Here is a 26,907-nt window from a genome sequence, read left to right as displayed (position 1 = left end):
CCCTTTTTGAAGACTGGAGTGACATTCGCTTTCCTCCAGTCCTCAGGCACCTCTCCCGTTGCCCACGACTTAGCAAAGATGATGGAGAGTGGCCTAGCAATGACTTCTGCCAGCTCCCTCAGCACCCGCGGGTGCATCCCATCAGGGCCCATGGATTTATGGACGTCCAGGTTGCTTAATTGGTCCCTGACCCAGCCCTCATCAACCAAGACAGATTCCTCCTCTAACCTGACTTCTTCTGGGGCCTCAGGGGTCCAGGGCTCCTCAGTAGAGCCTCCAACAGTATAGACAGAGGCAAAGAAGGCATTCAGTAACTCCACCTTCTTTTTATCCTCTGTCTCCAGGACCCCCACCTCATTCATCAGTGGGCCTACCTTGCCTCTAGTGTTGGCTTTACCTGCAATGTATTTGAAGAAGCCCTTTCTGTTGTCCTTGACCTCTCTTGCAAGGTTTAATTCCAAGGAGGCCTTAGCTTTCCTAGTTGCCTCCCTACATCCTCTGACAACAGTCTTATATTCCTCCCAAGTGGCCAGCCCCTCCTTCCACGATCTGTACACCCTCTTCTTCCACTTGAGTTTGCCCAGCAGTTCCCTGTTCAACCATGCAGGTCTCCTGGTACCCTTCCTTGACTTCCTACCTGTTGGGATGCTCTGATCTTGAGCACGGAAGAAGCAGTCCTTGAATGCTAACCAACTATCTTGGGCCCCCTTACCTTCTAGTACCCTGTCCCATGGGATTTCCCCTAGCAATTGCTTGAAAAGGCCAAAGTTGGCCCTCCTGAAGTTCAGGGTTGTGATTCTGCTAGCTATTCTGTTCCTGCCACATGAGATCCTGAACTCTACCATCCCATGGTCACTACAACCAAGGCTGCCCTCAACCTTCACCTCTTCAACCAGACCCTCCTTGTTAGTGAGGATCAGATCCAGCAGCGCTCCTCTCCTAGTTGGCTCATCCACCATTTGCATCAGAAAGTTATCATCAACGCACTGGAGGAACCTCCTGGACTGGGGATGGCTGGCTGAATAGGCCTCCCAGCAAATATCAGGGTAGTTGAAATCCCAAACAACAACCAGGCCCTGTAATTGCGAGACTGCTCTCAGCTGCCTGTAGCAGGCCTCATCACCCTCCTCATCCTGATCCGGTGGCCTGTAATAGACACCCACAACAGTATCACCCCTGCCAGCCTGCCCCTTAATTCGCACCCACAAACTCTCAACTCGCTCCTGATCCGCCCCTGGACAGAACTCAATACATTCTAGCTGCCCACTCACATGAAGAGCAACTCCACCACCTCTCCTTAGCGGCCTGTCTTTCCTGAACAGGACATAGCCATCCATGACCACATTCCAGTCATGCGAGGCGTCCCACCAAGTCTCTGTAATTGCCACTAGATCATAGCCCCCCGACCGAACACGGATTTCTAACTCCTCCTGCTTATTCCCCATGCTGCGTGCATTGGTGTACAGGCATTTCAGGGAGCGAGCTGGGCACACCGATTTCACCCTAGGGGGATGGGAGGCCTCCTGGTCTACCTCAACACTAGAGCGTTGCCCCAGTGGTGCAAGCCCAGCTACCACCCCATCCCCCTTCGAATCTAGTTTAAAGCTCTCCGAATGAGCCCTTCTAATTCCTGTCCCAGAACCCTTTTGCCCCTACGACATAAACCTTTCCCATGTATCACTATCACACCTGTTGTCCTATAAAACCAGCCATTATCAAAGAACCCAAAGCCCTGCCTGGAGCACCAGTCTCGTAGCCAGGGGTTAATAGGGAGAATCCTACTATTCCATCCCATGTCATCACCTGAAAATGGAAGGAGGGAGGAGAAAACAACTTGTGCTCCAGACTCTTTCACCAACCGTCCTAGGGCCTTGTAGTCTTTCTTCATCCCCCTCAGACTACGGGATGCAGCTTCTTCCCCACCTGTCTGGAAGATCAGCAGGGGGTAGTAGTCTGTGGCCTTCACCAGGTTGGGGAGTTGCCTGGTGATATCCCTGATTCGGGCTCCAGGCAGGCTGCAGACCTCCCTGGGATGGGGGTCAGCTCTGCATATTGGGCCCTCACATCCCTTTAGGAAGGAGTCTCCAACCACTAAAACTCTTCTCTTCTTCCTTGTGGAGGAGGTAGCTATACACCTGCCAGGTTTTTCTGACTGTGGTGGGACCTCTGATATAGGTTGCCTCTCCACCACATCCCCGTTGGACCTGCTGTATTCCACTAGGGCTTCATATCTATTGCTCAGAGGCACCTGTGGAGGCAAGGTAGGCAAGGAGGGCACTCGCCTTTTGCCACGGCCATAGACTTGCCTCCACTCACTCCTCTCCTCTAGGTTATTGTTTTCCACCTGAGAGGGGCAGAGTACAGGGGTCCCTCGATCCTGGGAGCTCTCCGGCAGGTGCTCCCATTTTTGTTGCAGGGAGGGCAGAGCCTGGCTCCACCAGTCTATCTCCATTTCAGCCTCCTGAATGCTCCTAAGCCTTTCTACTTCGGCTTGAAGCCTTTCAACCTGGCTTTGCAGCTGTGCCGCTCGGCCGAGCAGATCATCTACTTGCTCACAGCGCACACAGCCCCCTGACACCACAGAGACGGTGTAGCATTCCCTGCAGCCCGCAACCTGCACCATCGCCTCCTTCCGTGGGAGCTCTGTCTGGGTTCCCACATCCATTTTGGTCTTCTTCCACCAGGTAGATACCATTGTTCTTTCACTGAACTGGGAAATACCTGTTGGTATCCAGTATAGAAAATATTTACATACTTTTCAAACAATATATTCTGATTACCTAATAGAAAAAGAGGACCAAATAATGAAAAATGGTAGGCAATGACATATGCATGGCATTGCCAGTAGAAAGTCTTAACAATCTAGAACAAATTGACTATAAATACCTAGTGTTTGCTTTAATAGAAAAGGATATTGCGATCTATAGGAGGAAGATGAAGGAGGGCCTAAACTGCTTAGACTAACAGACGAAACCTGTGCCAAATCAGTAGTAAAAATCCACAGCCAAGAGACAATCTAGAGCTTTAATTCTAGCCTCACATCACAAAACTAGTTAAAAGATGGTTTTCTCCACTACGGTAAAGTAATTCTTCTTTTTCTATTAGTAGAGCATCAAAATGAAGTCTTTGATATGTCAGGGTCCTGGGGTGGATGACATGTAGTGTTTCAGAGAGATGATTTGAATTTTCTGCATTCATACACTACAAAAACATCTGCCATACACAAAACCGCTTCTAGTAGCTTCGTGGCACCTTCTGTGCCTTTTCTGCTGCAGAGAACAGTATCTGCACAAAGAGGAAGGCTATCCAGGTACCAAGTAAGGATTGTTGAGTGTTTAGAGAAGAGCAGCTGAGTTGCTTGCAGGAGGAAGGGAAACGGAAGCCGTGAACTCCACAGGAGCTCCTTCAAGTAATATTACCTCACTGGTTCCCTCGTCTGATCTGCAGCCTTTGCTGCTTTCCCTCTCTTTGCTGTCTTCCTCCCTCCCCCCAAGTACCTCTGAATTATGGGGAGTGCAAATGGGAAAAGAAAAAGTTCCAATGCAGTATTACTGAAATTCCCAGAAAGTCCGTGTTAACTGTATGCACGCACACACAAAAGTAAACAAATAGTTGTGTTTTTTTTTTCTCTTAAGAGCCATGCTTTCAGTCAGTCCTCTGAAACCAGTTAATAGATCATATACATGTACAGAAGACCTCTGGGTTTGGTTATTCCCTTGCTTACTAACCCTTACCCACAGGAGAAGCTATTGCAGTTATGAGACAGCTAAAATTATCAAAACAATAAAGCAACTACATTCTTGTGATGTGCTGTCTTCTTTATTATTTTGTTCACTTACTCACAGATTCACAAAATTCAGCAGTTGGTAGTGGGTCACCAAGTCACGCATTAGTGCAAATTCATGAAGTTCAACTCTATGACATTTAGCCCTCTTAACTGTCTTTTAGGCAAGCCACACACACTTCTGTTGCCCGGCCTTTGAGGGTTGGTTATTTTTTTTTTTTTTAAAGCTTCCTCCATTCTAACCAGCATAAGTCATAATCTAAGTGGATTTGCACTTGAAATTAATTCAATGCTATATTTACGAAAATGGTTTTGCAGAAGATATTTGGTGTAGTATGAAAAACCCTCAAAGTGGTGGAGATTTTCGAAACTCTTACAGGAAGTTCATGTAAAGATAGTCTATTGGGCCCGTTGCACTACCGGTGTTACCCCAGCTGTGTACAGGTTAACAGCTCCACAGTGAGCTGTGCATATTGAATACAAAGCCTCAAGAGAATCCAGTATGTAGAAAAATAAAATTTTGGCAGAATTCAGTTGCTGTATTGGAAAGATACATGAACAGATATAGCTATTTTTTCTGCATGTACACTTTTAACAGTTCAGTATGATATGTTACAGAAGTGTTTTTAATCATATTCTAAGAAATCATTTTCATGTGTGTACAAAATTCTGTGTAAGTTTAATGGAATTTACAGTTAATATTTAAAGCATAATGCAAACGGTAATTTTAAACATGTTTTTACTCTATAATAAGGAAGCACGGTTTGCTAAAAGTAGCATTTAATATAATTCACATGAATAAGGTCTTAAATTTTCATTTTTTTTAAAACACATCTTTGCAGTTCAGCAAATGCCCTCAATGCCAATAAAACTAATTTTAAAATGGCTTTATATTATTGTGCACTTGAGACAAACTTGACCTACATAAATGAATGTCAGGTTTTAGACATACTTACTTAATTCAGGTACATCTGAATTTCTGTAAGAACTTAAGAGGAATGAGAGTATTTAATACTTAAGAGTATTTTTATCTTTGCAAAGCTTATGTAACTTTCATTTTATTTGGGTTTACTAGATCCAATAACTGAAAGTGAAACGAACATAGAAAGCAGCAAAGTTCACATTACCTTTTATATAGCCTTATAGCTCAGTTTACATCAATACACTCTACAAAGTTGTAAAAAGGACATCACGGATTGGAAAGGGAAACAAAAAACAACAAAAAAGAAACCTGTAAGACACCAGACCAAGGAGAGAATGTAATATTTTCTCTTTTATTATTATTTTTTCTTTGAAGATTACCTAACATCCTCGTGGTAATAACCCAAGGTAATATGTAAACAAATTTCAATGCTGCTCAAATGAATTAAAATATTCTGTTCAGATCCTACAATAAGTCAGAACAGTGGCACCAATTCCTTTCAACAGTAAATCACATTCATCTTATTGTACATGACTCTTGTGCAAGTAGTAAAGGCTTTATTCATGACCTCGGCTACATCAGTAGAGAGGGATATATCAGCTATTTATGCATTTAAAAAAATTAAACTGACAGAACAACATATTCTGTCGTCTCAAATACCAGCAGCATCTTTCTACATATTTAGGATACATTTGGCCTAAGCCTTTAACACCTTTTAGAACAGCCATGCAATAAAACAAACTTGGAGATGTTTCTTAAGAGAGAACACAGAGCAGTTTAAACATTTTTCTGAATAATAAAGCCAAGATAAAGCAAATCCAGGCCCTTTTAAATGGCTGCAACTTTTCATACACTTAAAGCTCTATAAAACTAGAGCCTATTAGTATATATATTTTTATTTTTTATATATATTTTAAATAAGTCTTTTGTCTGCTTTCAAAATTTATGAAGGGTTTTTCTGGTCTTTTGGAAGGGCAATAAATAAAAGTAGAAAAGGCTGAACTGTTTTGCATATCTTTGTGGAAGAACGGAGAACAATTATACTTTTAGAGTTCCAGAAAGATCACTGTACAGAACAAAAAGCTTATATACAATTAAGTGTGCAATTTTAGTTGGCCGGGCCTGTCATTACACAAGATCTCCTTTTTGACTAGAAGCCACTTCTACTCTTGACCAAATCCCTCTGTTTCTTCAATGGCAAAGAGCAGCTTCTCTTTTAGTTGTTCATAGCTTTTATATGGTGGCAAATCCAAACGATTAAAACTGAGCAGAAAAAAACAAAATTTTGTTAAGTTTATCTAAATCCTCTGTAGAACACTACAGAACTTGACTGCTATAGTAGAAATTAAAAATGTTCTGATCTAACAATTAGAAATGAAGAAATAGCAATCAGTGCAATCTCACTGCCTTGACATTTCTAAGAGCAGTAAAAACAGACAAAATTTGAGAGGAATACTCGAGGAGACGAGAGACTATTATCACGTCAGATAAAAACCAGGACGGTTTGAAGACTAAAGACAGCCCAAGATACAGAGAACTATAATACTGAGAAAAGGAAATGTTCACTGTGACGTTTAATATCATCCTAGTTTGATGCATCTCCAAATTCCAGCAAGAGCATGAAAAAAGTTGATCTCTTCTTCTCACACATGCCTGGATATAGGGGGGTTTTCCCTCTAAACTTTGCCCTAAAAGGCTTCTGCCAAAATTCTGTTTCATTCCATGTCTTACCCAGAATTATCTTAGACAAAGAGGGATGTTTAACTCTTACAATCATCACTTGAAAAAACAGCACCGGTGGAGAAAATGGTAAAATGGAGTATTCCCTTAAGTAGTTTAAAAGCATGATGAATCTTACTGTCCCAGTGTTGCCAAAGGAAGGTGTGTCCATTTTTCACACAGCATATACAGGAAACTGATCTGCGTACCTGTTGTACCAGTTTGGCACAGGAATGCCAAGCCAATAATAGACTGAGGCCTGGCAGGAAAAACTATCTGCATTCTTGGCTAAGCATCCTTGTTTGCAACGTTTGCTGTCATTTCTTTCACGCTACTTTTTCTCATGTCTATGCATTTATCTTCTATAATGTTACTGTATAATAAGTGTATCTAGTAACTGTGTATACCTAATACCAACATGACTTTTGTTCAGTTATTTAATATTCTCTAAAGAATTAGGGAAATACCTCTCAGTTCTATGCAAGAAGGATGATATCATACTTTTGAGAGATCTGATACTGACTAACTGTGTACAGTGCAGGAGCAAAATTTAAGAATAGGGCAAGCAGAAAAGTTGTCAATACTGGCATGTCAGAGCAATCAAAGACGACGCTCAAAATGGAGACAGAGAACTGATTCAAAAGAGATTTCATTTGATTTGGTAAATGCAAGACCAGAAGAGAGAACTACTAAAGGTACAAAAAGTTTACATGTAACAACTCACCAAGTGTGACTTCTTGGTAACCAGGTTTCCTTACCAACTTTTTCAATGCAGAATTTCTGAGGACCATTACTTCCTAGAAAAGAAGATTTTTAAAAGTGTAATCTGTTCCTTTTAAGTAGCACACATGACATATACGTGACATAAGACACAACTCGGATACAGCAGACAGAAGTGCTACTCAATGTTACATGAATATGAACATTCTTCTCCTAGAAATGAGCTAATTTCCTAATCATTTATAAATGTATTCATGGGATTTCTGATATAAAAAGCCCTTCTAGATCCAAGCTGACATACATGAAGTTCCTGCTATCTGTATACTTGCAGCATGGTTCATCTGCAAATGGAACAGTTACAGTATAAAAGTTTTGGTCACCTTTTACTCACCCATAAGTTCAGCAAATCCACCCAGTGGTAATCTGCAAGTGCCAGTGACAAACTGCAGAAGTCGCATGCGAACCTCATTGTCTGTTTCTTTTACAAACTAGGCACAGAAATTCAAATTATTTAATAAAAATCTTTAACATATCTGGAGAAAAACAAAAACCCCACAAGACTGTTGAAAAAGTATAATTCCATTTAAAGACACCACCTGGAGAACAGTTTATCTTTCTTGATTTCAGCAAAATTGGGTGGAGGGAGAAGACAGTGATTTCAGATTATAGGCACTGTCAACTGTTACAATGTGAAGGCTGGGAACAGCAAATAAGAATAATCTTTTATCTATTTTATTCTACACTAAAATATAAATCATGCCAATGTTTTATATGAAGACTATTGCCATTTTGATTAAACACAGCAATAGCCCAGCCACAGGCTCAGGGTATTTCAAGACTGAAGTATTCCCTGCATGTGGCAGTCTCAGTGAGAGCAAACACCATCATAACAGCTGCATCACTTTGTAAGGAAATTCACTGGGAAAGGGAAGAGGAAGAAAAGAGAGGGGAGATGGAGAACATCTCAGTAAGAGAGGGGGCACTGATACAACTAGAATTTTGACTCAGAAAAACCTGGATAACAAAATGAATATTTTTGTTCTATAAATGTTGAAACCATATCCAAGTTATCTGAACTTCTGGATAAGATTTTTTCAGTACCAAGCTTCTCAAAAGGAGAACATATCATCAGATCTTACATTATTCTGACAATATAAATAAGCTAGGGAATAACTGATTTGCATTATTTTCTTACAGTAACTTTGTCAAAAGCATCTCTAAAATGGTGATTTACCACAAGACAGGAACTGCCGAGCTGTGACTTCTCTTTAGGGAAATTCATGGAAACTGGGAGCCTGTATAACATTTTTGGAGGTTTTATTCTGCAAATAGTTCTTAGCCAACTTCATTAAAATGTGAGTTATAATCAGTCAGTGCTAGACTGGAACAGTTAATATGACAATAATCATAAATAATATGTGGCATTTCGGATGTGGAGGTGTACTATGTATAAGAACATTTAAAAGGTACATCACTGCTAACAATACAAAAAACTGTCATTGCATAATCAATAAGATGGACAAGATATAGAAAAAGTATTCATGACCCAGCCATCCAAATGTAACATAGGTATCTATCTGCCATTTCCTACCCTGAAGTATGCTCCCTAAAGACCAGTAATCCTCCTTTCCTTCTCTGAAAAGAAAAAAGAAAGGAAGCAGCAAGAACCTTCATTCAGATGGCATCCCTCCACTCCCCACGTCATTTGTGTTACAAAACAAAATCTAAAGTCGGAAATTTTACTGATCAACATACCTGCCAGAACCATATGATCTGCTTGCTATTCCTTGTATAATGACGATAAACAGTGTTCCTCTGCCAGTCTGCTAAATCAACTTCTTGCATACCACAGAGCATAACCTAGAAAAGAGAACGATTACGTGGCAATATACATGTCCACACACATAAATTAAGAGTTAATTTTGTATCTTGTATGAGACACGCTAACAAAAACGGAAGTTCTTGCTCAAAAAAAAGGACTGGTAATTTTTTCATTTTACTCCACAGTTAGATTTTCCTTTATCCTAAGTTCACAGAACTCCTCCAAAATTATTTAAGTGGTCTGAAAGCCTGCATATCAGAAACTTAGTTTCTTCCAACTAATAATTAAAGATATTACCTTTCCCATTAAAGTAAATTTTATGTTAAAGAGGATGTTACCTTTCCCATTAAAAACTTGCCTCATATTCCAAGATGATGGTGATTACATTACTGCTACTGCTACTACTAGTAAAGATAAAACACACTGCAAAGTGTAAGTCTGCAAAGTGTTCATTATGAGACACAATGAAAGCTGAAAGTGCTGAATGCAAAGCCTCCTAGAAAACTGAACACTAAATAAGATAGATCAAAGTCCTTTCTCAGAAAAAACTCTCATTTAACTTAAGAAGCTTTCAGAACACTCCTCATTATATACAGGGAACCTTGGCAGGTCTCACAGAAATAAATAAGTGTAGCACTACAAAGCCTTTTGTCCCTGCTTCAAATCACAACCCCAACAGTGAACATAGGTCAGGCTGATTGTTAAGTAAACATGGTGCATGCAAGCAATTCCTGTTATCAGCCCTTGTGCTACATATTGAGGACCTGCAAAATTCAGTTTCAAACCTTGTTGGTTCCTCCAACTTTCTGTCCCTAAGTGTAATAACCCTAGAACCTATCCTAGACTATGTACGTGAAACTAAGCGATCACTATACACTAGAATCAACTTCTGTGCCATCTGTTACAAGGTAATTCTACCCATCTACCACAGAGGGAAAAGTTTTCTATGACTAATAGGTCCATCTGGGACCTCATATTCTGATCCTTTCATAGAAACTTGCAAAACACAATTTAATACTGCGGATGGAATCTCAAATTCCTAACTGCTGAACACCACAAAACATCAATTCAATAGACACTGGGTTTTCACCATGATTTACCCCCACTGCTCCTATTAAATTCTCCATGTTCCAGAAGCTGTCAAATGCAGCATGCCACAGATGAGAGATTCAAACAGACCTATCCGTTTAATCATTCCATATGTATTACCTCTGCAAAAGGTAAAAATGGTGAACAGAAAACCTCACCTCCAGCTCCTTTTCATCAAAATAGTGTAGCCACTGTAGAGGAACAACTTCATTAAAACCATCAAGAAAAGCTTTGGTTTGTTCTCTTACTCCCCGAGAAAATCGCCACTCGGCCATTAGCCTAGGATGGAAAAATTAAACATCAATTAGCACTCAACATGAAGAAGTTCAAACATGTATGATTGCGTGTGTGTTCCCATGTGGGAACACACCTTCCAATTTTACTTTCTTACACTATATGATGCCATAGACTATAAGGGACCTACCATACTAGTATTATCACAAATCTCTAAACTCAGAGAACTGCAAAAGTAGCAAGATGTACTTAGATTAGCATTCCAGTTTAAAAAAAAATTTATTATTATTAACCTTTCACTAATCAAAATTCAGCAGCCTTTTCATTAAGATAATGCTACTTGGGCATTATAATTTTGTTATGGCAAAATTCACTTCAGCTTAAAAAGTGCATAATCCTAGTGTTTCAACGGTAGAAAAGAAAAATTTCCACTGATTTTAAAATATTCTGTTCTTGAGTAAAAAACACTATGTAGGCAGAGAATAATAAGAAATACTGTTGCTTATAATACTGTTTTTGAATATAATTCTGTTTTGAGCTTCTGATTTATGCTAAGATTAGGAGGAAAAGGTAAAGTTTTCTATGTTTCAATTAAAAAGGCCAAGTCACTTCTGAATAAAAAAAGATGATAAATAGGTATACATACTATAGAAACTATTGAACTGAGAAACTGAAGACTGCTAATTTAAGTGGGAACTTTATGTGCAGCACTGGACATACACTGTATCACAGAAAACGATCTGTGTACATCTGCTTTTGAGATCACTCTGAACAGATGGATCAGAAATACAGGTTCAGAAAAAGAAAGGCAATGATAAGATTAGCAGAGAAGCAGGAAAGTGCAGCATAACAGAATAAAGAGAAAAAATAATTTAAGTCACACCACACTGTACACCATTCTGAATTTCAGTTTCCACAGTGACAGCAAAGCTCTGAACAATTTTGAAATCCTCTGTCAAATACATGGCTTCCCTCCCCCTGGTTTTGTTACCTGAAGTTACCGAAAAATAGGTTTGCTCATTTGCAGTTTCACCTGTTCTCTCATTGTACATATAATAACAAGACGAGTCCGTTTTCTCTCTATCAGATCTTCTCTTTTTTTTTTTTTGGGGGGGGGGGGGGTGGGGAGGTGCAGTTGGGGGAGAGGGAAGAGGGGAATAGGAGAGATCAAAATGTACCAAGAGATCATGTGTACCAAGATACCATTTCAGTAATAGTCCCAAGAATTACACAGTAATAGGACAAAAAAGAAAAAAACAAATCATATACTGTGTCAAAACTGACTAGAGCAACAGAAGAAATATGGAACACTTTTTGCAACATCTACACTTTCCTACCCAATATATTCTTCTTTGTTCTCCTCAGTTACCAAGATATTTGAACCTCCTGATTTCAGCTCATGTGAGGTTACTTTTCCTAAGAGCTCCATATCCACACAAAAGTACATTTCCAAGTTACACTCTTCAATGTTATTATCCCTGAATGAAAAAAAAAAAAGCGCAATGAATTCTATATAAACAAAAAAAAATCCATAAAACATCATACACAAAAGAATAATCTACAAACCTTATCCAAATTAGGGAGTTGTAAAACTCGGTATCAATAGATTCTAGGTCCTTAATAGTAAGTTTCTTGCTCAGCATTCGTTTGTAGAAAGGCAGAGAAAAACCAGTGTCAATAAATTTCCCATGAAACAATGCCTGTCGAACACAAAAAAGTCTGTTTAGCATTTACTGAACTACTGAATTATTGAAGTACTTCTGGACTTGAATTCTTTTTTTCCTTTCTCCTTCAAATAATAAAAAGCACCAAGCAGCAGTAGCAGCTTGGTATTTAAAAAGAACAAAACATTACATTAAATGGGAGAGAAAAAAATTGATTAATTGACAAAATTTATCCAAGCATATGTTATCATTACAATTTAGAAATTCTTTGATTAAAAGTAACTTCAAGTCTATCAAGAGAGGAAATTACTACGTTTCCTCTTTATTATGTGGATAGGTATATATACCAAGTGTTATTTGATCCTACTTGGTCATAATATTTGATACTACTTGAGTACTACTGCCATTTTCTACTACATACATACATACATCCTGCAAAATCATCCTTTACACAATGCTGCTGCAGCTTGTAAAAAAGAGTTTAAAAATGCAATCACAGACTGCTTCAGAAAGAGCTTTGGGAATCACATTTTTTATAGGTGAGTAACAGAACTGAGAAATGAGATTCTCCCTTCTACTGCAAAAATGAAATGAAAAAAAACAAAACAAAACGTGGTCACACTTGTCTCACCACGCGTGCACAAAGGGTATAAGCTAATTTCTAGTACTGAAGCATAGCATTACACACGCACACACACAGAGTGTTAACCTCTATACTGACTCTGCATCTGAAAGCTAACAGCACAGCTATAACTATGAAAACATTTTTTTCCTCATCCTTATCAAGTACAATTTCTTCACTAAATACCTCATTATAAAACCATCCTAAACATAGGCCACGTATGGCATTCATTGTTTGTCTTTCCTTACAGCTGAAACTCTATGAACAGAAGAGCCAATGTAATGGCCCATTCCCTCCAGAACAAAGCAGGGCTCCATCTTTTTTCCCCACCTTCTAATTCGCCCCCTAAGGCTTACTCTAGCATGCATTTTCTTCTGCTTTAAGAGAGCTTTAAAAGGTTCTCTCAGAGGCCTTTATTTATTTATTTTTAAGCTAGTCTATACTTCCCATGGGAGAGCAAACAGATAGAAACAGAAAAAATAAGTGTCAAGTGCAGCATCCAGCTATACAATTTCCTTCTTTTTGCAAAAGTAAGCTCTTAAATCATCTCATTTAATGTCCATGATAATCTTACAGCAAAATATAAAAGTTGCCTCAGCCAACCACATTTAACAGATTTTTGTTACAGAGTAAGATGTGTATTCATTATGTTTAACCCCGTTTCAGTTGAAAACGTCTGTGGTTATTTCAGTACTTAAAACCAAAAGAAGCCTTTATGATCTGAACATCACAACTATTTTAGAACTGTGAGAAGGACAGAAACTACAACTGCACTTAAAAAGCCTATCTAGACTCCTTAAAATGATCCAATGATTCTCACTTACATTATTACCTGAGCTATTTTACGCCACTAGAGGGTATCTCAGGAAGTACTGGAGGAAGTGCCATCCATTGTAGACCATGAATATACTCAAACCTTGCAACTGACCACATTACTTCAGCAAAGAGAAGTCCGTCTTTTAATTACATTAAATACTTTAATTACTTTCTCTTCTATGATCTGTCCTTTTATGAAGTAGTTTTTCTAAAGTTAACATTTCAATTACAGATTTATCTTGTGGACAAGATCAAAAATCACTGACTAAAAGAAACAGAATTTGCCTCTAGCACCTAACTGGCTTTATCATGTCTTCCTGCTAAATGGCATTATAGCACGCTCAGGGTTCTAAAAGAAAGAAAAAATTTGGCAGCCTATTGAAAGTGCTAACCCAATGAAATAAATTTTCATGACAGCACAGAAATGGGAAACTTGGCCATAAAATCCTCAAAATCAGAGGTGTTATCATCAAAATGGAACAAACTTGTTTCCAAGAAGCATCTGTAGGAAAAACAAAATGAAGAAAACCCCCAAACCTAACTTATTTTAAGTCTGAAAGTATTTTTCCATTTATGTTACACTTTGCTTGTATTTATTCTGATTTCATACAATAAGCCTGAACAACAGGAGTAGACAACAATTTCTTCAATCTGAAAATGCAATTTTATCTATTCTTTTTGGTTTCTCTATGTTCAGGGATGTTGCTGAGGGCTACCTGTAGGCATCAAATGTCTTCTCTGGAGACATTCAAAACCCGCCTGGACGCGTTCCTGTGTGATATGGTCTAGGCAATCCTGCCCCGGCAGGGGGATTGGACTAGATGATCTTTCGAGGTCCCTTCCAATCCCTAACATTCTGTGATTCTGTGATTCTGTGATTCTGTGATCATGATGATTATGTGCAAAGATGACTGTATCACTACATGGAAGGAAAGAGATGTGACAGAGCACGAGTCCTCCATAGAAAATTGTCTCAGTGATACTGATACCAGAAGAAGAAATGATACAACATGCCTCGTCAGCTTTTAGCTTAAGAGAAACCTGACGGCAGAGAATCAGCTCCCTGCCAGCTTCTGCTCTCCTCAGTATCTGACCTTTCTATCCAAGTATGTACATTTAAATTAAGGCTCAGTGTACTCCGCAAAACATTTCTAACTCATTTTTTCAAATACAGTAAGTATACCAAGTGTAACTGAGGAGCCTTTTTTGGAAAATACTAGTCACATTTTTCAGAGCGTCAGTATTCACTCAATCAAACAGCGGTTTGCATGAAGTACACACATCCAATTAATGAAAATAAAATATTATATTGAATGTTATATTAACTTTCATCACTATCCCAGGAAACTTGAGTGTGTAATGACTTAAGTCTCAGGGAATATTTTGGCTCAATAACCTTACATGCCTTAATCTTCCATTTCTAAGATATTAATATAACCTTTAATAACTGTAAAAACAAATACTGTTCAGGAATAAATGTATAGCTACAGCAAATAATAAAACCTTAAAATCTAACCTACCATGGCAATAAAGCGCCCAATGAAACAGAAATATGAAAGATGGTCAGGATTGATTGTTGATGCTGGATTTATCTGCAGGCAATAGTTGCTCTTGCCAGCATATTCAAATAGGCAGTACATAGGGTTCAGTACTTCATGGGAAAGCAAGAAAAACCATTCTCTAAGGAAAAAAAACACGTATACACATAAAAACCATCAAATACAGATGTTTATTACCATACCCCTTAGGTAACTAGCAAAATGGTCAAAACATATGCAAACTTAGAAAAATAATATAAACAGTGCTGTATTAGAATCACATAATAACATATAGCATTATATACTTCTTAAATAGAAAAAATTCATTATTAAAAACAATAATGTTAGGAAGTCATGGTTTCCAAAGTTTAGAAACGGTTGTTAAGATTGTCACCTTGAACACACCCTAATAGCACAGGTTTTAGTTGCATATTAGTAACATTTTTGCCTACAGAGTCCTTGCCTCAATCAGTACACGGTACTTATCCTCCTCACGCCTGCTTTACTGTATACAACTCATACATCTTTATTCAAAAAAATTACAGATTATTCCATGGGCAGTGCTTATTATAAACAACCTAGGTAAAACAAAACAAAACAAAAAAACTCAAACCACAGCACACCTTATTTGCTTTCCCAATCTGACAGCAGAACACACACAGTTACTGTGGTTTAACAAATTACTGTGCATCAGTTAAGCCCACAGGACATGACAACGTAAAAATATATTTTTGTTGAGGTTTAACTAATACATGTTATTCAGTGCTTTCATAGTTTCCAACTCAGCTGACCTGAAATAATAATGGAATCTGGTATTTCAGTGTTAGGATACCTGATTTTTGAAATATTTGTTGCTTTATAGTATTTGCATATAATCAGACACCTCAGAAGCAGTTGTATGTACTCAGGAGCTTTTGTATCAGGCCCTAAAAGCTTGCAACTGAACAACCAGGCTTAGGGAAAAGCTGCAAAAAAAAGCTAGAAGTCTGTCCTATAATAACTGCAGGGACTGAATTCCATCCTGACTGCCTTTCAGCTGTCACATTTAAGAGGCATCTTTTTTATCCCTGTATTTACTTGAGTTCTATGAAATTCAAGTCATGGATCATGATTCGCTACAATACGCTTCCAACCAAGCAGAAAGAATAAACTGAGAAAGGTAGCTAGGATATGATAACCCAAACAGGGTTCTGTGCATCTTTTAATAAGCACAAGAATGTTGTATGAAATTTTTATACTGAGACAATTATATTAACTCTGCATAGAAGCATCAGATTTAATAGGCATTTAAATTAGAGCAAAGCCAGATAACAACAGGAATCAAAGACATCAGTCATCAACAAGAAGTTTGCAGAAGCAATAAATTTTTCACATGAACAGCTAGAACTAGCCACAGGACATAGTGTTAGATTGGTCCTGCTAAACACAAGGTAAAAATCTGGAGGGAACACTGAGTTTAGGCTGCTGAGAGATAAGTGATAAATCAGGTGCATCAGCTTTCTATATTTGTATAAATGTAGTATTACATTAGCAAGTCAGTACATGAACACTTACTCAGTGTCACTTAAAAATTCTCAGCTCGTTACAGTGAGATCCTTGCTGATTTTTAATTTCACGTACAAAATCTTGGGCAAGACTTACTCCTAAAATGCCGAAACTATACGACACATATTTATTTATTTATTTATTTATTTATTTATTCTGCTACTTTCTGTGACTAACACTCTTCAGTTAAATTATTCTAACATAATTTCTTTGGAATACTTGTTTCTCTGGAACAGATTACTTGAACTCTCCTGTTTCCCTTCCTATGCCTAGGGCCACCATGATAGGGCCCCCAAGCAAACAAAACCTATGCAAAGCAAAAATTGGATTCCTCCCTGCAGTCACCCCCCAAAAGCCTATCAGATATTGTAATTCAGAAGCCTAACCACCCACATATCCAAAGAAGCTCAACCTTCAGAGGCAAGCTTCCTTACGTACAAATACTATACATTTTGTGTATGGAAAGACAACCAAGAAAAAAAAAACAAAACAGAACACCTTTACCTTAAAAAAAACAACCAAACAAGAAAAATTCTATCACCTATGACTACTTCTAATTCCCTGGATCTGCAGTAGTACTGAAATTTTCATCCTAATAGTAACATTTCAGTCAAGTAACTGGCAGTCAGTCATTGTCTTCTGTATGGTCAACAGATGAAACGCACTTTATGATCTTCCTGTTACCAGATTTTCCCTCCGAATTCCACTTCAGATTCTAGAAAAACTTGTAGTCTAGCTGTTTTGCATTCCTGCACAGCCTACATAGTCTGTTTGTCTGCTGTTACCTCATGCCTGCATTATTCTCCTCTTGCTTATATTCTGTCTGTTCATATCAGCCCCAACCTGGTGTTTGCTTGGTTTTTTTCCAAATAAGCAAAACACTTTATTTTTCCACAGTCCCCACTTCCAGGAAAGTGGAACTTTCTGATAGAAAGTTTCTGCAATAACTCAGCCTAGAGCGATTAACTGGCATTAAAAAATTCCAATTTAACCATCAGCCTTTGTGAAGGAACTGAACAACTGAGACCACAGTTTTACTAATGCAAGGTTATAACCCATAACAACAGACAGTGCTAGCAGTTCCACCTCCTTAATACATTAAGGGGAGCTAAAAAGGTAATCAGGGTCAGACTGCAAAAGCAAGCAGTTTCTTTGCCAACAGAATGACATTAGAAATCAAAGTTAGAGTGCTATTCAAAAAATAAAAACTATTTTAAACAAATTTTCTTTTACCTTGCCAAGCCACCATAATCCAATCCTTCTTCTCCTCTGAATATAACATATAATCTTCTCCTCAAATCATAGGGTTTTAATGCCATAATCTATCAAAAAAACAAAAAAAAATAATAAGTTATAAATTATGAACTGTCAATACAATCGCTGCTTCTTCTTCAGATTTTATTTAATTTATATAGAAATGCCATATATGTCAAAGGTTTACACAGATTTGACAAGCAGTTAGACCATCTCATGGAACATGCAATCAATGAACTGCATGCAAAAATATCAACTCAGACTTAAAATCCTTGAACAGCAGACTGCTAGCAAGTAGGACAGCATATCTGGAAAGTATCACTACATGGTTGCCCTATTCTTACACTCTTCCTAAGGCATTCACTATCATTAAGGGAAAACAGGCGAAAAGACATTTCATCTGATATATTACAGATTTTTGGGGTTAGGCAAATCACTTAAAAAAGTAATTTACTCTAATCCAAAATAAGTGTAATATACTTTGATTAATTGTAGGGGCCTGGACCGTGGGAAAGTTATAGAGAGAACACACCAGTACACTGTTATGTAACAGCATGAGATAGCAAGAAAGCATAGGGATGTGGCTTGCTTAAGTTTATAGTAAGTATCCAATTAGAACAGTAGAGGTGGCACGCAGCCAGATTATGGACAATACTTGTAGCCAATAGTTTAGTGTGTAACCGTTACATAAGAGAGTATGTAGGTTATAAAAGTGTGTGTTAACCAAAATAAAGAAGCTACTAGAGCACCATATTGGTGTGCTGTAGTTCTTTCCTCGTGCGGACCCCAACAATTAATAATATACTTTTTACTTATAAAGAATCCCTCCCAAGAGGTTTTGATGTGATGACAGCAGCAAGAATTTTCATTGTTATAGAGAAAGAAGGAAGGAAGATAGGTTGGCTGCAGACTGTAAGAGCTCAAGAACTGTAAGCTTCAATTACACAGATTTGATGTTGGAAGGACAAAGCAGGACACCCGCCATTTTAATTGGAGAAAACAACATTTTGTAATGTATATAACCACACAGGAATCAGAAAAGCAAATCTGATGTGGTTAAGTTAATACAGTATGCAATGTGGTTAAGCTATGGAACTCTACCACAGGATGCTGTAGATGCAAAAAGTTCACAAGAGGAGCACAGGCAAGCTCAGAGAAGAGAAGCCCCTTGAGGATTATTAAATACCCAGAAACCACATCAAGCTCAAGAAGCATTTCAACTGTAAACAGTTGGGAGCTGAAAGATCATTTAGTAGAAGTATTATATACGTGACTTCTGTTCTTACAGTCTTCCCTAAGAATCCCCTTTTGGCTAATACCAGAGGAAGATTACTGTGCCTGAAGGACCATTAGTCTGAACTGGCTATGGCCATTCTTGTTCTTAGGCTTTGTCTTGATAAACAAACCCAACAATCTTTGCAGGCTTACTTGCTGGAAGGAATCCTCAAACAAAGTCTGTCTGGATACATTGATTTTCACATGACTTGGCAGTGCATTGGACTGTAATCATAAGGCAATAACATTAAAAGGCAGCACATATAAATGTAAATTCAAATAGTTTCAAAAAGTAAATAATTACTTAATCAGTACCTGACACAAGTAACGGAAATGAGCAAGTTTCCACCTAAAGCTACGCTCATAAGCAATCTGTGGCCCTTTATTTCTGTAAGGAAATATATTTGAGATAGATCAACCGTACAGACATCAAACAGTACTTTCAATGCTAAACAACAGCACGTAGATTTCAAAAGTACACAAAAATTATGATAAGATATGATAAGAAACAAAACGTAGTTGATGGTCAGCCAGTCTTCCTCCCCCCCCTTATTTTTGTTTAAGATGCTAGCCAATTTACCAAATTTGAGAGAAAAGTAGAGATCTAGAGGTTTTCAAATCCCTATCAATCTTGTAAAAACTACAAGCCAGCTAAAGGAGAGACATCTAATTTATTGTCTTCACTGACAGAAAGACTGCTAAATTAGGCTTCATAAATTCAGCTGCTTGTGGAACTATGAAGGAATTTCCACTACAATACTCTATAGGCTCTTTGAATGAAAAGTCATCAGACATAAACCCTATCCTACATAAAAGACATTAGGACAGCCACCATAGGTTGGGTCAAATACTTCTGATTAAACTATTTTTAAAAAATATTTGCACGTAAAATTTTGGAAAGTATTTAGAACTACTTTGTTTAGACATTAATGTTGCTAGAGGGTGTGTAACTATAAGCAATACTCATTACAATCACTTGCTGTTTCTTTAAAAACGTAACTATTAGTTACATTAGTTGAGTATTCAAGTTTACCCCACTTCCCCTCTCTATTTATAAAACAATTACAACCTTGGTATTTGAAAAGTGTATAAAAGCTATTGAACCTTAGAGCAGTACAGCAAAGTGTGTTATAGATAAACTAACAATTAAAGCCTAAAAATAGATTAAATTTGCAGGACAACAGTTTGTTCATAATTTAGTGCTCAATTCCAGCTAAAAGTATAGATTGTTTTCTAGTATGAGAAGACTTCCTCATTAAACTATAACAAGTTAAAACATTAAAAAACATATTTAATTTCTCACTTACACAGAAGATTTCCCAGTACGAGGATCATTGAAGGTGGTGGTTCTTGTATTATGGTCAACAAAGTATCTGACGCCTTCTCTGGTATATCTGATTTCCCAGCCCTCTGGAAGAGGGTCCTCATTTTGTAAACTGCAGAAGAAATTGCAGACAGTAATTTTTCCCCCATATCATGACATATAAGAATTAAGCAAGACCTTTTTATCTGCACAGTCAATATACACACCTACCCTTGAGTTCGAGGGTCTTCCCACTGTGTTGTCTTTGTGTTATGATTTACAAAATACACCCTATCATTTGAATCCACTCTCCTTTCTAGGGGGAAAAAAGAAAAAACCCACTATACAACATTTGCATTCCAAATTTCTGTAACTGTCTCTTCCTGAAATCAACAGTTAATTAACTTACCCCAACCTGGTGGTAAAGGCCCAAGTGGATCATTTTCTGCTGACAACATCGAAGCCTATTTAAAAACAAGACGACATTCAGTTAGGACAAATATTATTAATATTTTTTTCCTTAATGTGTTTTAAGAACCACTAGTTCTGAAGACTGTCCATTCTGAAAAAAAATCATGTCATTTTAGTCTGCTTTTGTGAAGAAACATACATTATGTGATAATAAGACATGATTTGTGCACTTGCCTCCACTGTTTCCAAGCCAATGTACCCTCCCTTTCCCTTCCTACAGCAAACTTGAGAAAGTCAGTGCTCTTAAAGATGTACAGTTCACAGAAGTTTTGTGGAAGCATGTCTAAGCAGATAAACACAATGTTCTTGCTTAAGAACATGCTTTACCGTAATAAATATTTCCAAGTATAGTGATTACTGCCAACATAGTGTTTTGTGCTTCCTCAATACATGATGTCTTCCCTGGATGTCTGGCTATTTTCAGATTTTGTCATTCTTTGCAAATGCAGCTGCATTCATTAAAATATGTGGATGGTTAAAATTATATCAATATATAGTAAGGTTAAAAGGAACAAAAAAAGGTAAAAAAATCAGATTAAATTGTTGTGTAAAACCATATTAAGCTCATAATATACTGCAACCTTGCAGAAGTCCCCCAGTAGCTCCCAAGAATATAAAGCATGGGAAAAATAAAATGCAAAAGGCAGAAATCCCCCAGACTGCAGGATCCATGCTCTGATTCATAACTTAAAGCATCCACTCCCTAAAATTTAAGGATCACCTTGCTGCTAATACTGCTTTATATAGCATTTGCAATCCAAAAATCTCAAATCCACTTAAGAGTTTACAACAGCAAACTCAGGCAAAAAAAGCTACAATATTTTTCCTGTGAAACAGAAACAGAGCAAGAATCAGAAGAAAATGCAATAGGTACATTCAAAATCAAGTTGCCTCTTTGTTGCGGCCACCAGCTACTAGGTGTAGCTGGTGATAGACACCACTATCTCAGCAGCAAATGCAGTTATCCTTTTCTGCTTTTGGAGACTATACAGTCACAATGACCCTGTAACCAAAGACTTCTCTGTGGTGAGTATAAAAAGAATAGCGCACAACTGAAAATGCTGTCTGCCAAAGAACTGAATGGTGGCACGATTCAGAGATTTCCGATCTTCTTAATGCATCCAAGGTGTGTGTGGCCGCTAGGTAATATATATTTAACAGAACACACTGCAACACTAGGCAGTGGCATAGAATGAGCCAGATTCAATATCAAAAGGAGTACAATATATTAACCCAGGTAAAAATAAAAGTAACTAAAATAACAATATCCTATCCATTTTTCTTCCTTCACATAGTTTAGCTTTGACCATTCAAGGTAATTGAACCATTCTCTTACTCATTAGAAGTATTAATTCACCTTTTCTCAAAAAATACATTAAAATAAATTACAGTCTCACTTATAAACTGCTTTATACTGCTTTATAGGCAGAGTCCTGTTATGTCACCAGAGGAAGAAAACTTAGCTGTAGTTTGACCATAACAATTCTAGAAGAAAAGTATACAGCAGCTCTAAAGTAAAAAAAAAAAAAAAAGCATTTCCACTTTTTTCAACATAATTTCAATTTTTTTCCCCCAACAAAATGTGACTTCTAGGTATGCAACTGATACACTATTTAGAATATAGAATTATAAAGAGATGCAAATAGGATGCAAACAGTCGAGTTATCTTTTCTCTTCCTTCAAGTACATTCTGTCTCACAAACAATCCCTAATTTAATGATTCTAAGGTCAGATGGGACATTTTAAGAAATGAGTCCGTGGTTTTCAGTAAGAGTTATCATTAAATGAAGAAAGGAACATAATTTAATTTAAAAAAATATATTGTTCTCTAAGAGAATAAATGTAGCTCAAAACAAAATAAATCTTAGGATCAGGAAAAGTGAGTTTCCTTAGATGTTTATGCAACTGATCAAAATAGTGCCCAAGTATAGGAAGTTCTCAGCTAGAGATCTTGGCTTGATATGTTTCAGCTGTGATTCTTGGATTTGCATTAAAAGTTACCAACGTGTATAAACACCCGAAGGGTGGGTGCAAAAAGGACAGAGCCAGGCTCTTTCCAGTGGTGCCCAGTGACAAGATCAGAGGCAATGGGCACACACCAAAACACAGGAGGTTCCTTCTGAACATCGGGAAGTGCTTTTTCACTGTGAGGATGACCAAACACTGGCACAGGTTGCCCAGAGAGGCTGTGGAGTCTCTATCCTTGCAGACAATCAAAAGCCGTCTGGACATGGTCCTGGGCAACTGGCTCTAAGTTGCCTTGCTTGAGCAGGGGGGTTGGACCTGATGACCTCCAGAGGCCCCTTCCAACCTCAACCATTCTATCTTTCTCTAATTGTGTAAGATAAAATGACTTTGATGCACAGCTCCAGGAGTTAAGAAAATTAGTGATGATGCATGTTTCTGCTATTGCTAGTGATGACATATAATGTCTGATTAGATAATGAGGGTCTAAGAACTGTTACATGTAAGAATACTGCAGCATGCTTTACTTCAGAGGGCTACCTGAACAAAGTCCATCAAATTCAAAGCAAATGCAGATGCACAGAATCCTAGTCCAATGAAGCTGTTTCAGACTTGTACTTCAGTGGTTTCTTCTTTAAAACACTCCATCTTTGCTACGTATCACTTACAAAGTCTCTGGAATTGGATTTTTTTTAAGAGACCAAGCACAATTCTTAAAGTGGACTGTTTAGAGTGACAGTGACATGCAGGCACCATCATTCTCAACTCTGAAAAAGCAACCATCCTATTTATCCAGTCACAGATGGAAAAATCTGTCTCAAGAAATATCTTCTTTGAAGCTACTCATGATATTTTCTTCAGGCAGAAGTAAATGAGCAACTATCTGAGAGAAATGGAAAAGCACAAATTCCAGATCTGAACCAGATACATAAGCTTCAAAATGAGCTCAAAGTAAAAGAATTGGCACCTGTACTAATGAATGAATCACTAAAACAGTTCTGAAGGCCATTAAATGTTCAAAATGTCCATAACTCAGCTTTTATGTTCCTTTTCAGTTAAGGGACTGCTTTAGTTTTACCTCTCACTACTGCCATTAAAAGTCCTAAGTATCATGCAGTACACATGGCTCAAGTTAGGGAACAGACTCAGAAGGGAGTACTTTTTGCCTTTAAGGAAGATTTTTGTTAACATTTTTCAACAGAATCAGAATCTGAATTACTGATGCCAGACGTCTCGTAATACATGTAGTTGAATAGTTATTTATATTTAACTTTAGAAAAAGTTAAAGAACAAAAAGTATACCTACACCTCTCTACTAATTTCTGAATTTTATGAAAAAGTTACCGAATAGAGGTATCGTTGGTTAAATTGTTGCATAGCTCCCTGCAGTTGATTCCGTTGAGACTGCCATTGCTCAAAGTTCCTGACTGATTCCATTGTTGGTCGCTGCCATGTTGTTGTTCTGGTGTTGTGGTCAACATAGTAAACTCTCCCACGATCATCAACTCTTCTTTCCCAGCTTTCAAGAAACACAAATGTTAACAGCTAAGTTTTTCAGTAATATTACATAACTAGTTTTCTCTTTACACTAAATTCCTAGACAGTACTTGAATGAAGTACTGGAGTCACAGGCATGAGTTAAATTTCTGAAGTACACAAAAGCACTCCCCAGCTTTATTAGTAGAAAGACAATCACATTGAGCAAACACAGACTTCAAGCAATAGTATGCTTAGTTCTCTGTCACCTCATTTTTAACTTTGTAAACTCCTGTGGCCATAAGCAATCTTGGAGGGTTTCACAGAAAGCACTTTGCCTGGAAATCTGAGGTTTGGAATCAGTGCACTACACCTAGTGGTGCCATGTAAATAAAGGTGATCAAATACGCCATTATTTAATGCTTACATTTTAAAGGAAGAACAAAATAATTAAGTAACTGTATTTGAACAAGCGATCAGAATAAGCAACGTATACCTTTTATCATATTTAAATCAAAAGTCTACATTACCCAGGAGGTAAAGGCTGTGGTCTTTCCCATGTTGTAGTTCGTGTGTTGTGATCAACATAATAGGTTCTACCATGAGGATCCTTTCTTTGCTCCCACCTTCAAGACAAAAAGACTTTCATGTAGGTCAAGGTGAAAATGCTTCCTTAGGACTTATTTCCCACTAAGCCAAAAAAGTACCTTGGTATTGAATGAAAATGCTATGATCCAAAACTCATTCTAAAACAGCAAAGAGAACTCACACTACAATACATATCAGTTACTTCCTATCTGAACTGGTATCACCATAAAAACGTCTTTAAGGGACTTGGTACATAAAATGAGTATACATCAATATTCACAAGCATTTTCAAATTCTATTTAAGATATATGAAAACAAAGTACATTAATTATCTGCTCAAGGCTTGGATGCTAAAACAACCTCATTCAAAAAGTGTTTGGAGATGCATTCTTTGCATTTCCAAGTACATGCCTCTCAAAAAAAAAAGGAGTTTACATTTTGAAGCACTGTTTCCTATATCCAACAAGCAACAGGATCTTACAGAGTGAATCTGAAATGTGTGCTATCAGATGGTTTTCCTGTGTTTCTATTTCCCATCCTGGTAAATTCTCTGATATCCCTCGGGATTATTTCTTCAGTTTTAGTTGCAAAGCAAACTTACATCGAAGATGGACAGATGCTGCTGAGAACTGCCATAACGCAATAAAAGTATTTATAAATGGGAGAGGAAACCAGGATAAATGTTAGACAAAAAGCTGAAGCCCTTGCTTGCATTAGATATATGTTTGTTTTTCTTATATACGTAATCAATTGCTCCTAAAATCGTAGGCAGAACACCTTGCCTGCTACTCGTAGGATTTGACGTGCATTTCCTCACTATTACAGAGTATCCTATAAAACTCCTACAAAATGTTTTCTGCGGTTCAAGAGGTTAAATGCCAAGATTACAAGGAGGTAAGAGAGGAGCAGCAGCATGTTACAGAGTCACTAGGGCTAAACATACTGGAGACTCAACTAGCCTGGGGGGGGCAGGACACAAAAAAAAAACCCAACAGAAACGTGATCAGGGAGGAATGATGAAGAAATGCATTTGACCACAGTGTGCACTATGCCCGGAACTCATGACCTTGTCCTCAATGAGAAAGCATGTAATTAATTAAAAAAAAAAAAAAAAAAAAAAGCATGTGTGGAGGGGGCATGACCACAGGAATTCCCACCTATAAAGAGCTTCCATTGTCAAGGCATCTGCAAATTAAAAACTTTGTAACTCTTCCCCAACAATATATATACAATATTTCTGTCTTTTTAGATGCTTGTTTTCATGTTTATCCAACTGCAGAAACTCAAGTGAAGTGTCACTAATAACTTACTGAACCTCCTTCAGAGGGAGCAGGTACAAGACAGGCTCCCTGAAAGATCAGCTACAATGACGCAAGGTATATACACTTTGGGTAAGAAACAATTTCTGTGTTCAGAAAATGCCAAAATAGTTAATACTTAGAATATTACAGAAATGTCAGTATTTCCAATTAGTTACTGAAGACATCTTTTCACCCAAACATGAAAGCATCTATAAAACAATTTTAAGATCTATATATATATTTGAGCATGTACTATATTTTCATTTAAAGTCTAAGCACATCTTTAATTTTGCATTTAAGGTTTAGGACTATAGAAGTAGTTTCTAACAGTCTAGTAAAATTAAAAGTTTCTAGCTATTCTGAGCACATACATACACTTCAAATCTATATTTTTATCTATAACATTATTGCTCTCATTACACAGCAAGCACCTACAAGTATTTCTAGACTATTTTACTAATTTTCACTTCTCTATATTTTGGTCCCTACAACATTCTCATAGTTTAAGAACCAAAGGAGTAACAAATTATGACCCAAATAAGTTTGAGTATATCAAATGAAAAGTCTTCACATCTGTAATGCCCAAGAGTTTGTCTATTTAGATCACAATACTGTCTCAGCAAATCAGTTATCAGTTGTTACTTTCTGGGGCAAGAGCTACTAGCCACTTATAGCAGCAGTACAAAACCCATTTTAGATCAAATAACCCCATCTCAGCCAACTGACCTGCATTTGGCAATCCCAGTACAGAATTACATTTCTGTTTCTCTATATGCATGTTCAGACAAAACATAATTAT

At 37.6% G+C, this 26,907-nt stretch overlaps 1 protein-coding gene across 3 annotated transcripts in view; it reads right to left on the bottom strand.

Moving 5' to 3' along the window:
• Positions 1–3,797: 3,797 nt before the first annotated feature.
• The window catches only part of WWP1 (WW domain containing E3 ubiquitin protein ligase 1), a 65,988-nt gene continuing 42,878 nt past the window's right edge, over positions 3,798–26,907 (bottom strand). For all 3 annotated transcript variants that reach the window (XM_068395828.1, XM_068395829.1, XM_068395830.1), the window contains 16 exons: positions 24,750–24,845; positions 24,088–24,262; positions 20,717–20,771; positions 20,539–20,623; positions 20,312–20,440; positions 19,320–19,392; positions 19,158–19,229; positions 17,709–17,797; positions 14,913–15,072; positions 11,857–11,990; positions 11,628–11,768; positions 10,215–10,335; positions 8,901–9,005; positions 7,537–7,633; positions 7,150–7,222; positions 3,798–5,969 (listed from right to left, as the gene is read on the bottom strand). In XM_068395828.1, the coding sequence (XP_068251929.1) occupies positions 5,870–5,969; positions 7,150–7,222; positions 7,537–7,633; positions 8,901–9,005; positions 10,215–10,335; positions 11,628–11,768; positions 11,857–11,990; positions 14,913–15,072; positions 17,709–17,797; positions 19,158–19,229; positions 19,320–19,392; positions 20,312–20,440; positions 20,539–20,623; positions 20,717–20,771; positions 24,088–24,262; positions 24,750–24,845 (1,705 nt within the window). In that variant the 3' untranslated portion in view covers positions 3,798–5,869. The remainder of the gene's footprint in view (positions 5,970–7,149; positions 7,223–7,536; positions 7,634–8,900; positions 9,006–10,214; positions 10,336–11,627; positions 11,769–11,856; positions 11,991–14,912; positions 15,073–17,708; positions 17,798–19,157; positions 19,230–19,319; positions 19,393–20,311; positions 20,441–20,538; positions 20,624–20,716; positions 20,772–24,087; positions 24,263–24,749; positions 24,846–26,907) is intronic.

The sequence above is a fragment of the Nyctibius grandis genome, chromosome 3 (assembly GCF_013368605.1).
Source record: "Nyctibius grandis isolate bNycGra1 chromosome 3, bNycGra1.pri, whole genome shotgun sequence".
NCBI classification, from domain to species: Eukaryota; Metazoa; Chordata; class Aves; order Nyctibiiformes; family Nyctibiidae; genus Nyctibius; species Nyctibius grandis.
The sequence above is the reverse complement of the archived record's forward strand: the minus strand, read 5'-3'. Positions and strand labels throughout refer to the sequence as shown.